Source organism: Elephas maximus, chromosome 6, assembly GCF_024166365.1.
Source record: "Elephas maximus indicus isolate mEleMax1 chromosome 6, mEleMax1 primary haplotype, whole genome shotgun sequence".
NCBI classification, from domain to species: Eukaryota; Metazoa; Chordata; class Mammalia; order Proboscidea; family Elephantidae; genus Elephas; species Elephas maximus.
In genome coordinates, this window is record NC_064824.1 from 89,626,886 (window position 1) to 89,644,203 (window position 17,318).

The 17,318-nt window shown below is 39.6% G+C and overlaps 1 protein-coding gene across 5 annotated transcripts in view; it reads left to right on the forward strand.

Moving 5' to 3' along the window:
- Positions 1 to 17,318, forward strand: part of MYO1B (myosin IB) — a 201,328-nt gene that overhangs the window by 145,788 nt on the left and 38,222 nt on the right. For all 5 annotated transcript variants that reach the window (XM_049887718.1, XM_049887721.1, XM_049887722.1 and 2 more), the window contains exons 12-13: positions 6,320 to 6,406; positions 7,053 to 7,118. In XM_049887718.1, the coding sequence (XP_049743675.1) occupies positions 6,320 to 6,406; positions 7,053 to 7,118 (153 nt within the window). The remainder of the gene's footprint in view (positions 1 to 6,319; positions 6,407 to 7,052; positions 7,119 to 17,318) is intronic.

Here is a 17,318-nt window from a genome sequence, read left to right on the forward strand (position 1 = left end):
CAAAGAGATGTATAAACATGAAAGAACAGGGTCTAGGACAGAACTCTGGGCTGAGGAGCAGGAATCCATGATGGAGACTGAGACAGCACCAGTAAGACAGAGAAAACCAGGAGAGCATAGTGTTTGGGGGAGCCAAGAGAAAAGGATTTCAGACATGGAGGGTAGTAGACTCCTCTGTAATGAATATTGTACTGTTGACAAATGTTTATTTTTTCTTTTGCAGCTCTGTAACTAAGTAAAATGAGCATGTCCTCTGTGTGCTAATAGTCCATCTATACTAAAATTATTCTCTTTACCCCGTTATTCTAGTACTCTTGCTTTTAGTAGATTTCTTTTCCAGTAGTGATTACTAAAGACCTTGGTAGTAGGCAAAGAGAATATCATCTTGGTTTTGTAGTGGGGAGCCAAGTGGGGTGAAGGTAAGAGATTGATGACATGGAGTAAGAACATTTCCAAAGTAAGCGAGTTGAAGTCTCAACAGATGGAGGGAGTATAAGACTGGCTTGGACAGAGGTGATGGCAGAAGCAGTAATTTAGGAGGGTGGGCAGATAACAGTTACAACTGGACTGTAAGTCAGGTGACCTGGTCCCAGCTCTGCCAGTTACAAGCAGTTGTGACCTTGGGTTCTGTAGGAAAATTCTGTTAGCCCCATTGTCTCATTTGTAAAATAAAGATGTTGACCATTTATCTCATTTCCCAGTCCAGAAACTCGGAAATGATTCTCAATCCTTTTCCCTTCCTTGACAGCCAGTCAGTGACCAATTCATATCTGTGCCATTTACAGCTCTCCTACCTGTCACCTTCTCTCAACCCTCCTACTGATGTTTTAGTCAGGTCCTTGACATCTCTCAAAACGGCCTAATTGGCCTCCTTATCTTTGATATTATACTCCCTCCATCTGTTGAGACTTCAACTCGCTTACTTTGGAAATGTTACCAGGTGGGACCAAGTGCTGGAGAAGGACCTCATGTTTGGTAAGGTGGAGGACCAGCGAAGGTGAGGGAAATCCTCAAAGAGATGGATTGACACAGTAGCCACAATAGTGGACTCAAACATACCAGTGCCATGAAGATGGCACAGTATTGGGCAACACTTTGTTTTCTTATACATAAGGTTGCCTTGAGTTAAAGCTGTTAACAACAGCGACTAACCTTCCATATTCTACTCCCTCTGTCCTCAACACTGTGGTCAGTGCAGTCTTTCTAAGACACAAATGTGAGCTACTTTCTTCTCTTTTAAAAATTCAGTGTCCACACTCCTCTTTGTAGTTCAAATTAAATGGACCACACTCCTCTTTGTAGTTCAAATTAAATGGACCAATGTTTGGATCTGGTCTGGAATTAAATGACTAATTCAGGAATTTTCCCACTCAGCCCTATTTTGTTTATCCAATTTTAGTCTCTTGTCTCATCCTCCATGTAACTAACCTTAAACATTTGTAAGACATTGTGGTGGAGCTGGACGACATCTCTCTTTCTTATTAATATAAGAATGCCTACACGTCTTTACTTTCTTTCAACATTGGCTTCTTATTTTAGATGAGTCTTTTCGGCTGTGGAAAATACTGAAACTTTATGTATATGTAAATTTGGTTTGTAGCAATCCTTTTCCAGTTGTAACTGTTATCTGCCCACCCTCCTAAATTACTGCTTCTGCCATCACCTCTGTCCAAGCCAGTCTTATTCTTTCAAAGTCAGATGGCCAGCGACTGACTTAATCAAGAATATTTTGCCGAGACCCTGCTCAAACGAGCCCCTGTGTAGGCCATTACTGGGGAGAGAAGGGCTTAAAGAAAACTTCATGGAGAAGATGGTTTCTGAGCCAGCCTTGAAGGATGGGGCAAGGGGCATTTCAAAAAGAGAAAGCAGAATAACCAAGTTTGCAGTATATATAAGGAAAAGGATTGATCCAGCTTGGCTGCAGCTATAGATATAAGAAAAGGATGCGAAAGAATGTGGCTGGAAAGGTGACGTTTGGGGTTAGAGTGGGACAGAAGTGTCATCAAGCTTGATGCATCAGAATTACTGGCAGGGCTTGTCAAACAGCTCACGCTCCAAGCTTAGAGTGTTTCATTCAGTGGGTCTAGGGAGGAGCCGAATAATCTGCATTTCAACCATTTAGAGGTGGAGCTGCTGCTGCTGGTTTGGGGACTACACTTTGAGATCACCCTCATTTTCAGTAGCCCCTGGGAGTTAAGTATCTAATGATGTGATGAAAACGCCTGTGTTGTAGGCCCTTTAGGAATACCCATAATTTTTTTTTTCTTGTTTTATTCTGCATTTTACTCTCGCTTTTAATAATCTTCTACAGAAACCAGGCCCAGGTACTTTTGACTTTATAAGCTTATTGAGTCACCTTGTGTCACTGGGTAAAAATTTCCACATTTTCTTGAACCTGTGATGTAAAAGGATTTGGCTTGCAGTTGTCAATTAGTCAGCGTCTTAATCAAGCCAATTTTTTTTAAGTGTAGTTAGTGTTCAGAGTAAGTTCTGCTGACCTTATCGTGTTGCCTAGAAGGTTTTGATTCCAGTGAGAAGTGATTTCTTTGATTAAGTTTTCCTCATACCTTCGATTCTTGGGCCCCGCTCTCATCTATTGCGCCATGCCTGATTTTCCCTGAGGCGTTTCAGATCTTTCCCCAGATATGATGGCTAGTATTGAAATAAGGGAAACTCAGACCGGTTTATTATTCAGCTTCCACCACTTGCTGTGTCACTGGCTTTCAGGGCCACCTGTAATCTGACCTACACTGCTTATCTCAGTTTATTCCCTGCTAGTTCTCTAAATTCTAGACTTAGTTTTACCTGGTGCTTTTGCCCCTGCTTGCCCCACATCCCACATGCCTTTGCTCCTTCCTTCTGCCTGTTTAAATGGCCCTCACCTGACTGAGTGTCATCCAAGAAGCCTTTCTTGATTATGTACCACCAGTTGCCCTGAAGTAGATTTCGACTCACGGTGACCCCGTGTGTGTCACAGTGAAACTGCACTCCATAGGGTTTCCCTGACCAGTTTTCCACAAGTAGATCACCAGGCCTTTTCCCGGAAGCACCTCTGTGTGGACTCAAACCTCCTACCTTTTGGCTTAGCAGCTGAGCTCAGCAACCATTTGTACCTCCCGGGGACTCTTTTGATTACATAACCCCAAACCAAACCAAACCCACAGCCATTGAGTTGATTCCAACTCATAGCGATCCCATAGGGTTTCCAAAGCTATAAATCTCTGTGAAAGCAGACTGCCACTTCTTTCTCCCATGGAGCCGCTGGTGGTTTCAAACTTCTAACCTTCGGTTAGCTGTCAGTCGCTTTAACCACTGCACACCACCAGGGCTCTCTGGTTCTCCCTTTTCAGAACTCCTCTTTCTCCTACTGTTTGGCATGGGCCCCTGCTTGTTTCACTCGTATTAGCTAAATCTCCCCAGCTGCAGTGTAAGCTCCTGGAGGGTGAGTTCCATGTTGGATGCATCTTCTGTATCTCCACCTTGCCTAACACTCTCTGGAGCAGATTCTGCCTGGAATTTTCTCAGGGAGCTTCATTTGAAAAAACAGAAAAATAAAAAAACCAAATCCATCGCTATCCAATAGATTCTGACTCACAGTGACCCCATGCAGCTGCAGAAATGCGTGGCCTTCTCATATCATCCTTAGAATCTGAGGTGGTAGCTCAGCAGCACTTGGCGCCTTCCCTCATTCCTGCACACTTTATTAGGGATTCTTAAGTGGGAACAGAAGTCCCTGCCCTGTTGCTTTATAGGATATTATTGTGGAGATCATTGTTGTTGTTTGCCATTGAGTTGTTTCCATCTCATAGTGACCCCATGTGGCAGAGTAGAATTGTCCCGTAGTGTTTTCTAGGCTGTAATCTTTACGAGAACAGGTCACCAGGTCTTTTCTCCTGAGGAGCGTCTGGTGGGTTCAAACCACTGAACTTTTTGGTTAGCAGCCAAGCACTTAACTACCGCGCCACGAGGGCTCCTTAGCGTAAATCAGAAGTCAGGGATGGATAATTGACCATACATGGGGTGAGCTAAGAGCTCAATTACACATGCTTTATTTGGTTAAAGGGTGGGTTTTTTCATTTAGTTTTGTTGATTTATTTTTTAATTTTGGATTCGGGTACCTTTAGCCTGGAATGCATCCAGCAGCCCCTCCAGATCCCACCACTTCTCACTCATTTCTATCAGACAGTCTTTGGAAACTTTTTAGCTTGCAACCCCTGGAATAAATATTTGTTTGAGTGAAGCAAAGAGAATTAATGAGGCTGCGAATACACACATTAAAAAATATAAAGCCGCTTGCCAGAATAAGCTGTTACTCTTAATTCATTTGCATACTGAAATGGTGGCTTGTTTAAAGCAGGTAGCACAGAACTAAAAACACTGGAGAACGTTAAGATGAAAAAGTATCTGTGTGCAAATACATGGTGTTTTGAGATAACTTGAATTTACAAGAAGAAAAGAGAAAGGATTAAGAAAGAATTATACGGGACCATGAAGGAAAGGATACTTCAAAAATCATAATATAAATAAATCTGTAGACCTACTAGGGCTCCTGGATGGCACAAGCAGTTTGTGATTGGCTGCTAACCCAAAGGTTGGCAGTTTGAACCCACCCAGCAGTATGGTAGAAGAAAGTCCTGGCAGTCTGCTACTGTAAAGATTACAGCCAAGGAAACCCTATGGAGCAGGTTTAGTCTGTAAACACATGGGGCTGCCATGAGTCTGAATCAACTTGACAGCAATGAACTATATACTTACTGTGTGCCCAGCACCATTCTAATCATTTACCCATACTACTCACTGTATTTTTGCAAAAATAACGTGTGCCTTCCACGCTTGCTTGCCAACTGCGTCCTCCGCCCGCGAGGTATTTTCATATTGCTGTAGAAGAAATTTTAGAATAGCACGCTTAAAAATATACCTCTCGGGGAGGGTGCAGTTGGCAAACATAGAAGGCACACGCTATTTCCCAAAAAAATATGGTATTTTAAGAAGAAAAGGTATTAGAGAAAGCGTATGCATGTAAAATTATATTTTGGCTTCTTTATATTATATTTTGCATGTATTTTCTACTGTTGAATCATCCACCCACCCCTTTCTTTAAACAGCATTGTACAAAAAGATTGTTTTTGCCAACTTCTGGGCATATTTTTCGAACCCTGATTGGAGTAGCTCTCAGAGGCTTAGTGAGGAAGATTTGAGACTAGCTCAGAAGTGTCAGGTGAAGGGAAAAGGTGCACTCTTTTCAGCTACAATATGTTGCCAAGGAATTGAGTGTGTTATTAAAATTGTTACACTTCATTTAGGAGGAAATGCAGAGGGGGGAAACCCCAACATAACCGAACAAGTTGTGCTCTTCATAAAATAAAAATGTAATAGTTTGTTTTAACAGAACATCCAACTTTCTACTTAAGCAACAAAATACGCACTTACAGCCAAAGTGTTAAAAACAGCAGCAAAACCTCTAACTGGCCTCTCCCTAGGCCAGTTCCTTCCTTGGCGCCAGGCCGCCCCAGGAGGGCTGTGTGAGACGTGTCAGTAGTACCTCCCCGCTGTGCACTCTGAGCACCCAGGACACTTAAGGGCTCTGACGGTCTCCCCACCAAACCTAACTTTCTCCAGTCTTTTGATTCTAAGTCAGGGTCATAGAGACACCTTCCTCTTCTTTGTCAAGTCGCTCCGAATGGTGTTAAAGTAAATAAATAAACAAAAGGATTTTATTTTTATTATACAAGTTTAAAAACTCATCATGGAAGATTTTTTTAAATATTAAAAAGGTTGAACGAAGAAAAAAATTACACATCCCCTCAGTCAAAACCATTTTAATGTATTTTCTTTCCTATGTGTAGGGGCTTTACAAAAAAAAAAAAAGTAGTTGCCATTGTCCTAATTATATAGTTTCTTTTTATTTTCACATAATACAACATAAACATTTTCTATTTCATCATCTGATAACGGTATTACATCTTTTTCAGTGAGTGTTTATTTATTCTGCTGTCACCCTGTTGTTGGATTTCTAAAGTGCCCCCAGATTTTCTTTGTTACATTAACACTGAGATGAATATTTTTGTGGAGAAAGCTTTTGCAATATTTAGAATTGGTTTCCTAAAATGAGAAAAAGTATAAAATAACCGAGTATAAACAGTTCAGCTGATTTTTTTAAGGGCTTGCCTATTCATTCAAAGCATAATAAAAACTGGTTCTGAAAAGAAATCTGAAATAAAACAGCTTTAAATATTGTTTAAAGTGTCTTTATAATTTCATTGAAATTAAGTATTGTGGTAATTGTGGGTGTTGAGTTTCTTTTTTTCTTTTTCAATAGGCTTACTATGCCCGTGATGCTCTGGCTAAAAACCTCTACAGCAGGTTGTTTTCATGGCTGGTAAATCGAATCAATGAAAGCATTAAGGTACCGATTCTCTATAATAAAATAAATTGGTTGTAATAAATGATATTTACAGTATAAACATTGTTGAAGAACATCTGATTTTATAATCAGAAAAATGATAACCATTTATGACAATGTTTCTTTAAAAAGAATTTACCTTGCCTAGGCTTGAAATTTGTCAAAGATTTTGTTTATTGCATTTTGCCAGGTGTTATAAATACCTCACAGGTTGAATAGTCTAATGCAGTTTGCAGAGTTACTCCATTGTGAATCAGCATTCCAGCTCCTGGTCCTACCTTGTCTACTAAACAGCTGTATGTAGTTGGCTGATAAAATCACTTTACCACTGTAGGTGCTAATACGTTCTTCAGTAAAATGAGAGTATTGGCCAGGTTGATTTTGAAAGACCCCACGTATTATAAGATACAGAGACCTGTTTTTATAATTGCACCACTAGTGCTTTCTTTAAATAACTCACTTATTACTAAAGCTTCCGGGACATTCCATACCAATATGTCTCTCATCAGTTAAAAAGAAAACCTACAATTATTCTCTTGGTAAAGAAACACAATTAAGTTATAGTACATGACTACATTCCTTGGTTTGCTTTGTTTACTGTTGTATTTCATGCCTAAATCAACCAGTTAATTTGAAACTTTTTTTAAAGGCACAAACAAAAGTGAGAAAGAAGGTCATGGGTGTTTTGGACATTTATGGCTTTGAAATTTTTGAGGTAAGTTTTTTTGTTTTGTTTTTCTTGGGTAGTACTGTTATTAAAGTGAAACATTTGGAAATTAAATCATATATTCTATAGGTAGCATGGAAACCCTGGTGGCGTAGTGGTTAAGTGCTACGGCTGCTTAACCAAAGGGTCAGCAGTTCGAATCCACCAGGTGCTCCTTGGAAACTCTATGGGGCAGTTCTACTCCGTCCTGTAGGGTCGCTATGAGTTGGAATCGACTCGACTGGGTTTGGTTTGGTTTGGTTATAGGTAGCATTTATCAGAAATAACTATAATTTGGAATTTACAAATAACTTTTGTGAAAATGTAACAAAATTTGGTTGTGTGTGTGTGTGTTTTCAGTGCCAAGTGCCAACATTTTGGAGATAGTGACATTTCAAAAGAACTTCTTGTATCCGTACTTGCAAGTTCAAAAGTCTTACTGTGAAATTCTAATTTGCCATGTAGACACTATGCCTATAGTATTTGTTTGTAGATTGTTTGGAAAGTGAGGCAGGTTGATTCCGTGAAGAAAGCCAGAAATGGGGGACGAGATGCTAGTCATGGGCAGACCATAACTGGTTACTTCATCTCTCTGAGACACGGAGACTGAGGAGGGAGGGTCTGAATTAGATGATTGGTAGAGTTTCATACAAGAAGCCCTGGTGGCACAGTGATTAGGCGCTTGGATGCTGATAGAAAGGTCAGTGGCTCAAACCCACAAGCCGCTCCACGGGGAGAAAGATGTGGTAGTCTGCTCCCATCAAGATTTACAGCCCTGGAAGCTCCATGGGGGCAGTTCTAGTCTGTCCTGTAGGGTCTCTGTGAGTCAGAATTGACTTGTTGGGAGCGGGTCTGGTTTTTGGTTTTGGTAGGGTCTCATCTTGCTGTGATCTTACACTATGAATTCTGCTGTGAAGGTTGAAATAATTTCTGCCAAAGTTCACCATGAATTTTTTAAAGACTCCATGCCTGCCACAAATTAAGTACTTAAATCATATATTAAAATTTCCTGTACCCTTGCCAACTTTGACATTTAGGAGGACCCTTTAAAATACTCTCACTTTTAGGAGTGGTATTTTAGTTGGTGTCAGGGAAGTAACGAATAGGTCAGGCTCTTCCTTTCTTCCTATTATTGACTTGTGAATTCTTTTAAATACTATGCCCTCCACAGACTGACCACCCAAAGAATAACATGTTCCAAGAAATCAGTTCACAGAATCACAGAAAGACTTAAGCTGCCCAAGGCTGAGGCTCTTCAAGTTAGCCTCTGCTCAGCGTCAGAACATGCCCTTCAGCTAAACCTGGCTTTTCTAACAAATGCCTTTTTCCTATAACACTCATTTTTTGTAATAATACAGTCCCCCTGCTTGATCATGTTCAGTATTTAATAACTAAAAAAAAAAAATAATAACTAGCAGTGAATAATTACTGAGGGCTAACTATATGTAAGCACTGTGGTGTTTCGTGTATTGTCGAATTTAATTTTCATAACTTCATAAAGTAGCTGTTACTATTTCCATTTTAGGGGTAAGGAAGATGAGGCTTTAAATGGTCAAGGAACTCCCCCCAAGGTTACACAGCTACTTAGTGAGAGACTCAGGACCTAAACCCCAAGCCTCCTGATATTTTCTTTTCTTACCTACTAGGGTTGAGGCCAGGGTCATTCCCTTATCTTTCTCCTCAAACCTACAGAGTTCTCAATATGTGACCAAATGCTGTGATAAGCCTCTGACTCCCTATTTCTCTTCCATTGTAATCGTTACAAGCTCCAGACCAGTGTTGGGAGCCTTCCCAGTGCTGCTGTCCGCCATGGTTTACCTAGAACACTGCCCTTCAGCACAACATCTGCTTGCATTTAGTGCCCCTTTAGCAGACTCTGCAAAGGAAAACCCCAAGTTACTTGGTATAAGAGTAGAATTCAAGGTTTATGATGCAGGAGGATTGCTTGAATATACTCACAAATCGCTGTGCCAAAATTAATTTCTTTCTAGCAAGACCTTAGGTCACTGTCCTTAAGTGGGCTGAATGTCAAAGTCATTCTTTACTCCTGGCAGGGAAAATGGTTTCCTACCTGGCACATTGCTGATCTAAATTTAAGTGGTTTTGATGAGCAGGGCAGATTGTAAGCAGAGATTTCCTTAGAAAGTTTGAAGAAAAAGACATAATTCTGTGATATTTCTGAAATCAAAGAAACCAGAACTGATTTGTTTTGGCTTTTATTTGCCAGAAAGGGATTTATTGATCATTGTGCCAATGGGCGGGGGTTAATGTTACATCACAATATGTGCGAACTGTTTTTCATAGCATAATGGGGCTATGATGGGACATCAGCTTACCTTCATATTCTAGTATGTGCTATATCTAATGAGCCGTGGAGAGAGAGACCCTCACGTCACCCATAGGGAACTGAGTTGTATACGTCATGTAAAGTTTGACCGTGTATGAGTGATGGTATTTATTGAGTGACTAATATGAGTCAGATACCAGTGGTAAACAGAACAAAGATGTTCTTTGCCCATATGGGCAAAGCCTTGGCCCTCAGAATGAGAACCTTTTGTCTGCTGAGGATACATCCCATCTGGTAGGACGGTGATTCCAGTGTGCAGTCCAGGTTACTGCCGACTGCTCTAGTAGACAACTTCCAGAGTGAACTGTTTGACCTCTGCATGAAATGCCATCATGAAACATCCAGTCTCACCTACCTACTGTTCTTTTTTACAGTGTAATCCTTGGCGCTCTAACAGTCAAAAACCAAACAGGTTACGTTTTTACTCTCTTTAAAGAGCATTTTTAGCCAAGACCAAATCCAGTCAGTCATGTCTGTAGCAAATCTTATGTTGGCTATAAAATCATTAAGAGTTAATTTTCCTTCTCCATGCAGCACATGTTTTCTTTATGTTCCTCGAGAGCATTAAGATTTGTTTTTCATTCTAATTAATTGTCTCTGCATTTTCCTATCTAAACCTTCTTAGATTAACCTCGCAAACATCTTTATATTTAATAACTTGTGTCCTAATATATTTCTGAGGTGTCAGAAATTTGGTTAGGCATTTTTGGATATTTTTGCATGTTTTTCGGTACAGAACTAGAAAAATTATTTTTTCTTTATAATTTATTCACACACGCACACACCCTAGATGCCATCCCACGTTTTCCGAATTCTCAGCAAAATGAGAACACATGGAAATGCCAGGAAGCCCACAGTGTTCAACACTAGGAAACCAGATAATTAAGGACTTAAAAGTACCACAAGCTAAAGTACAAGGGGTAAGGATGTGACTTAGGAAGATGTATTCAGAATTCATGTCAATGTAAAAATGAAAATTTCCATGGTATTTTCCACCCCAGTGAAAACAAACTAATAGAATAAGATAAAATTCTGCCTTTGATGTTCAGTGATGTTCAGAAAGTGACTGAGGAATTAAGAATTCTGCCTTTAGAGATTCCCTGGGCATTACTTTAAAATTAGACAGTAAAGGTCCAGAGAATTTTTTTTTTTTTTAATGCTCTGATTCAGCCTCATGATCCCACTGACAGTTCCCATGAAGTGGTTTTCAGCTGAGCTGGTGGAAACCTTTCATTCACTCTAGTCCCTCTCTGGACGGGGAGGGAAACTGGTGCATTCAGTCCTGGGGTGATGACACATGAATGGCTGCAACACATTCCCATACCAGCTGGGTGAATAAGCTCTGCCTTGCTGGCCACATGTGATCTGCTGTCAGTTGAGAAAACAGATTAGCAGAACATTGATACCAAAAATACAGTGAATTAAAACTCATACACGAAAAATAATCTGGTCATAAAATTTATGGAATATAAGTCCAGCTTTCCAGAGGAAGAACAAATGCTAGGCTTTAAAAATGAATAAATAAATTGAAAAGTAAGCTGAACAATCTAAGTTAATTTTTTTTTTTTTAAGTCTTTATCTGATAGATATTAAAATAGGTAGTTTACTGAGAAAATGTAACCATTAGTGTTCTGGAGACCAAAGCATGATAGCAAAGGCTGAATATTTCATTTTAATACATTTGAGTTGGCTTCCTATAACCAAACCACTAGTTATTTGGAACTCTTAACTCCTTGCTCATTTTACCCTTATGAGTCTCATTTAAAGCAAACCATATATAATAAGAGCATGATAGGCCAGATGCAATAATTGTTCCAAATAAAACAATAGTTGGGCAAGAGTCAGTGTAACAGTCTACGTGAGCCATGACCTCATCTACTTTGAGACCAGAAAAACTAGATGATGCCCAGTTAGTACCACTGACTATTTTAGTCAGGGTCACAATAGATGGTCCCGGATAGAATGGGAGAAAAATGTGGAGCAGAAGTCAAATTCTTACTGAGTTAAAAAAAGAAGCCAGACAATCTGCAACAGTAGAGAACAGAGGACTCCCTGAGACTATTGTCCTGAGACACTTCTTAAACCTAGAACCAAGCCCATCCACTAACATCATCTTTTAGCAAAATAGCAGAGTGGCACACAAAATAAAGGATATTACCCATAAGATCGAATCCTTACTTAAAAACTACCAATGTGAGACCAAAAGGTCAGCAGTCACTCAGAAGCAAAGATGAGAAGACAAGGGGCAGAGAAACTAAAGTACTGGAAAGGGAACAAGCTGAATATAATTAGAGAATGTTGACACATTATAATGTAACTAATGTCACTGAACAGTTTGTGTGGCAATTGTCAAATGGGAGCCTACTTGCTATGTAAACTTACACAACAGACTCAACAAAATGTTATTTAAAAAAAAAAAGTCAATGTCACATGTTAAGTTTATCTCATGATTATAGGGTTTGTTTTCTAAATTGTTTTTAAAATAAAATTGATTTGGCTTACAGGCAACACACACTTTCTGTTTGTTTCTCTGTAGCCTTCAGTTTTGTCCCTCATGTGCTAGTGAGGAAGGAGACAATTTAAAGTACATATAAAAATTAAATGTGAGAATTAACGCCCTGGTGGCGCAAATGGCTAATTGCTCGGCTGCTAACCAAAAGGTCATCGGTTTGAAACTACCCAGCTGCTTCATGGGAGAAAAAAAAAAAGTAATGATACTACGCTCAAAACCCTGTAAATTTTATGTAAATGTACTATTTCATTTATTATGCAAGAGACATCATTATATGTAAAATATGGAACCCTGCCTACCTTGTTGAGGCCTGTGGCTCAGTGGGTAAGCACTTAGCTGCTTACCAAAAGGTCGTTGCTTCGAACTCATGAACTGCGCCATGGGAGAAATATGTGGCAGTCTGGTTCTGTAAAGATTACAGCCTTGAAAACCCTATGGGGCAGTTCTGCTCTGTCCTGTAAGGATGCTATGAGTTGGAATTGACTCAACAGCAATGGGTACGGGCCCACCTTGTTATTTGCAAAATTTGACCTCAAATGAAATGCATAATTAACAGTACTTTTTGTTCCAATAAGTTATGATCTATGTGTTTGAACTGCCCTGCTGTTCCCTACGCATATTATTCCCTACAAACTCCTTCCTATCCCACCATCCTCCAGACAGAGGGGGTAGAGCTGCCGCCTCTAATTTACCATCTGTCAATGTTTATTGTTTTTAAAGAGTATAAGATACCTCCTCTCCTCCCAACACCCCGCCTCCCCCCCCAAAAAATCTACAGGCCTTAAGGAGTACAAGATACCATTAGAGGAATCCTCTATTGCCAAGGAGAATATAAAAACGTAGCAATAACACAGTATTTTTTTTTCCTTTTTTTATAGTTGTCCTTTAGATGCAAGTTTACAGAAAAACTAGTTTCTCGTTAAACATTGAGTATACGTATTGTTTTATGACATTGGTTAACCCCACGACATGTCAGCACTCTCCCTTCTCAACCTTGGGTTCCCTATTACCAGCTTTCCTGTCCTTGCCTGCCTTCTAGTCCTTTCCACTGGGCTGGTGTGCCCCTTTAGTCTCATTTTGTTTTATGCGCCTGTCCAATCTTTGAATAAGCTGGTATTTTTGATACATCTTTCAAAGTCATTCCATGTGGAAGGTTCATGATTTATACTTAGGAGTATAAACTAACAATGAGCTATATTAGAAGTATGGTTTTCTGTTTTTTTGAAGGAAACTCAAGAATTTTTGAAGGAAGCCCTAGGGTTTTAAATTTGAGTATATTATATACTTCTAAATAAAGTAAGTGCTCACTCTCCCAATTTACAGTTGGTAAATAAGTATGAAATTGTGTAGAACCCAGACACCTGACTCTTTTACCTGTGTTCTCTAGAACAGTCTGGGTGGTGATGGTATCGTCTGAGTGTCATTCGAGGGGACTATATAATGGAAACTCCTGGATGTACTTGTTTGAAGATGCTCCCACAAGTTTTAGTTTTATTGTTCAGCCTTTGGGGATAAATGTGGGTTAGACAGTAGAAAAAAATTCCGTGCTTGAAAAATGGGTAGAAAACTGGAGAGAGAGGAAATGAGTCATGCCGAGAGCAAGCTCCTGCCCACTTCCTCTTTGGAGACTTTGATTCATGAGACTGACACATGGGAGAAGTGCTGGCTGAGAGACACACAGCTCTTGAGGTATCCAAAGAGGTATCCAATGTAACATTGCTCTAGGACCTTCATTCATATTAATGAGATTGTTTCTATACTCAATTTAGCTATTTTATAAAAGGGAAAGGGACCCACATTGAAAAACCAGTATCACTTAATGCCTGTATAAATTGGGAAATATAGTTATATGCTGGACTTAACATAAGTTGCAGCTATTACTAGGGTGTTCCTTAATTTCCTGCAAATTATTTATTTCTTAATTTTTTTATATTATTTTTAAAGATTTGTGAAACCCCATTTCCCCCCAAAATTGGACATCAACAACTGTCTTGGGTTGAATTATGTCGCCCTAAAAAATGTGTGTATTAATTTGGCTGGGCCATGATTCCCAGTATTGTGTGGTTGTCCTCCCTTTTGTGATTGTAATTTTATGTTAAAGAGGATTAGAGTGGGATTGTAACACCCTTACTAAGGTTACTAAGGTCACATCCCTGATCCAATGTAAAAAGGGAGTTTCTCTGGGGTGTGGCCTGCACCACCTTTTATCTTACAAGAGATAAAAGGAAAGGGAAACAAGCGAAGAGTTGGGGGACCTCATACCACCAAGAAAACAGTGCCTGGAGCAGAGTACGTCCTTTGGACCCAGGGTCCCTATGCAGAGAAGCTCCTAGTCCATGGGAAGATTGATGAAAAGGCTGACAGAGAGAGAAAAAGTCTTCCCCTAGATTTGGACTTCTAGCCTGCTAGACTGTGAGAAAATAAATTTCTCTTTGTTAGAGTCATCCACTTGTGGTATTTCTGTTATAGCAGCACTAGATGACTAAGACAACTTAAACTGAGATCACAAAGAAAAGTATGGTTTTAGTCTTCAGTTTTGGCAACCATTATTGCCCCGACGATACATGACATGTTTTGGAGACTGCGTAGGTGTGTTTGCAATAGATGCTGAGATATTTTTATTGGGAAACAAGTTGACGCATTGATAGTTGTGCTATTCTAGTTTTGTTTGTTTATTTTTTAACCAGCAGAATAAGGTGAGAGAGTCATGTTTTTGTTCTTAGGCCATCTCCAGAAGAATACTGTTCTTACCACTTGGTTGGTTTGTTTTGGAAGGGAAGGCTCAGCACAGTGTAATTCAGGGGTGGGCCACTGTGGTGGGGAATGGGAGCTGCTTCTGGATCTTGTGGAATCTCTTCACTGTTTCGGTGACCCATCAGTTGACTGTTTTCTTTGAGTGGATATGGCCCTTGGGTGTGTGTTATACACATTTTATTTTTCTTGTGAATTTAAAATGAAAAGTATGAGATTCTGAAGCCTTAGGGCTTAAGCAATTATATGGCATATCATTGTGTCAGTCAAGTTGTTTTTATGCTGTATAGCTCTAACCTTGCTGAACCACAGTTCAGACACTCCATGTAGGTATTGTGGTCCTGTCGTTGGAATTGATTGGTCACGTGTCGTGATCTAAAATTTTATGCCAATCAAATGTACAGCCCCAATGTTAAAACCAGTCATTTGCAAAAATGAATGACAATAATGTTTACTTTTAGAGGTTCATTGCTAATTAAGAACTGACTGTATTTTGTGTAATCTCCCTTTTTTGCACCAGAATGCAGTAAGTATGAACTGTTTGCAGTGCCGGTCTTTTGCATGCTCCTGTGTTAACAGCTTCTCCAGCTGTGTGAGTTTTGCAATAAATGGCTGTTGATTAACTGTGTGGATATGAAATACAGAATTCATCCAGCAATTTTTAAAAGTTGAGGGCAAATTTAATTGAGCTCTGACTTCATTACTTAATTCTGTTGTAATTGTGAAGCTTTGCCTCTGGTTTCTAATCTGCTTGTGTGTATTTCATAGTCCTGTTTTAGAAGTGTGCTGCTCCAGTCTATTCGTGGCCATAGAACGTGTTGAAGGGCGATAGTTGCTCTCTTCTTCCTCCTTCTCACTAGTCACCACTTGAAGATTTAGCATAATTTCGTTTTAATAGGTCCATGAGTACAGACTTGATAAATAACAGAAAAGATGTACTTGGAATCTAAAGCAAACCAAAGATCTGCTCATATAAACCACTGAAATTTTAATTATATGTCTTCTGTTTGTGGTAGTCACTATGCGTTGGAATCGACTTGATGGCACCTAACAACAACAACAACAACATTTATGGTGGTGTTATATGAGGAGAACATATTTTACTGAACCAAATTTGTCTTGTATGAATGACTTTATGCTGATGGTAGTAATAATACGGCATCTATACCAGACTGACTTTAGTTGCTCATCAAAATTGTCAGGTGCTGAGAATTGGTGCATATGGTTTTCAAAAATCTGTGTGAAAATGAATACTGGGGAATACACTTTATATCTAAGAGTGTATTTGTTGAAAAGTTTCCCCTTAAGTAAGAACATTCAGGTTTTTAAAAAAAACAACTTTTATCCTAGACTAAATTTAGCATTAACAAGATCAGTCAGTAATAGTGTGTCTATGCCATTTATGATTTAGAGTTAAAAATATCTTCTAATCAGTTCATCGCTGGTGGTGAAAAAGCCTTACTCGACTTCCAAGAAAGAATATGATCAGATGCTGTATCGTAAGTGCTATTTTAAAATTTGTCCTAGTTAGGACCAAAGTTGACTTTTCTGTCAACTTTTAAAAAGCTCTATGACTTTTTTCCTTTCATCATTTACAGAGGCAAAGAGCAATGGTGGTGCAACAGTTAAGCACTCCTACTAACCAAAAAGTTGGTGGTTTGAAGCCACCCAGCTGCTCCATGGGAAGAAGACCTGATGGTCTGTTCCTGTAAAGACTATAGCTAAGAAACAACTATGGGGTGGTTCTACTCTGTCACGAGGGTCACTATGAGTTGGAAATCAACTCAATGGTACCTAATAACAACATTTACAGAGGGATTTGAAGGCTAGTTGCTCTGTGTGTATTCACAGGAAGCAAAGAGCTTCAATTCTGCCATTACCCGTGAGCACTCATAGCTCATTAGACCTAGCCTGGCCATAGGACGTGTTGAAGGACAATAGTTGCTCTCTTCCTTCTCCTTCTCACTAGTTGCCACTTGAAGATTTAGCATAATTTCGTTTTAAAAGCTCCATGGGCACAGACTTGATAAATAACAGAAAAGATGTACTCAGAATCTAAAGCAAACCAAAGATCTGCTCATATAAATCACTGAAATTTCCACTAAACCCAAAACCCAGTGCCGTCGAGTCGATTCCGACTCATAGTGACCCTATAGGACAGAGTAGAACTGCCCCATAGAGTTTCCAAGGAGCACCGGGTGGATTCGAACTGCTGACCCTTTTGTTAGCAGCCGTAGCACTTAACCACTACGCCACCAGGTCTTCAATTTGTGGTAGTCGCTATGGGTTGGAACCAACTCGATGGCACCTAACAACAACAACATTTGTGGTAGTGGGAGAACAGTCAAGTTTCCCCTGCTCCCATTGCAAAGAAGGGAAATAGAGGTGAAACTAGCTTCAATTTTACTGCTGTATGTTCCTGAGAAATGTGTTTTTGGTGAAGCGTATTCATTCAACAGATGTGCATTTTATGCTCTTAATACATTCAGCAATACGTGTAGTTCTGCAGACTATTCAGAAATAATTTAGGCTTGAATCTTCCATCAGAGTTCACAGGAGATAAGCTAATAAAAAAAACCTAATAGGAAGGAGAAACTGC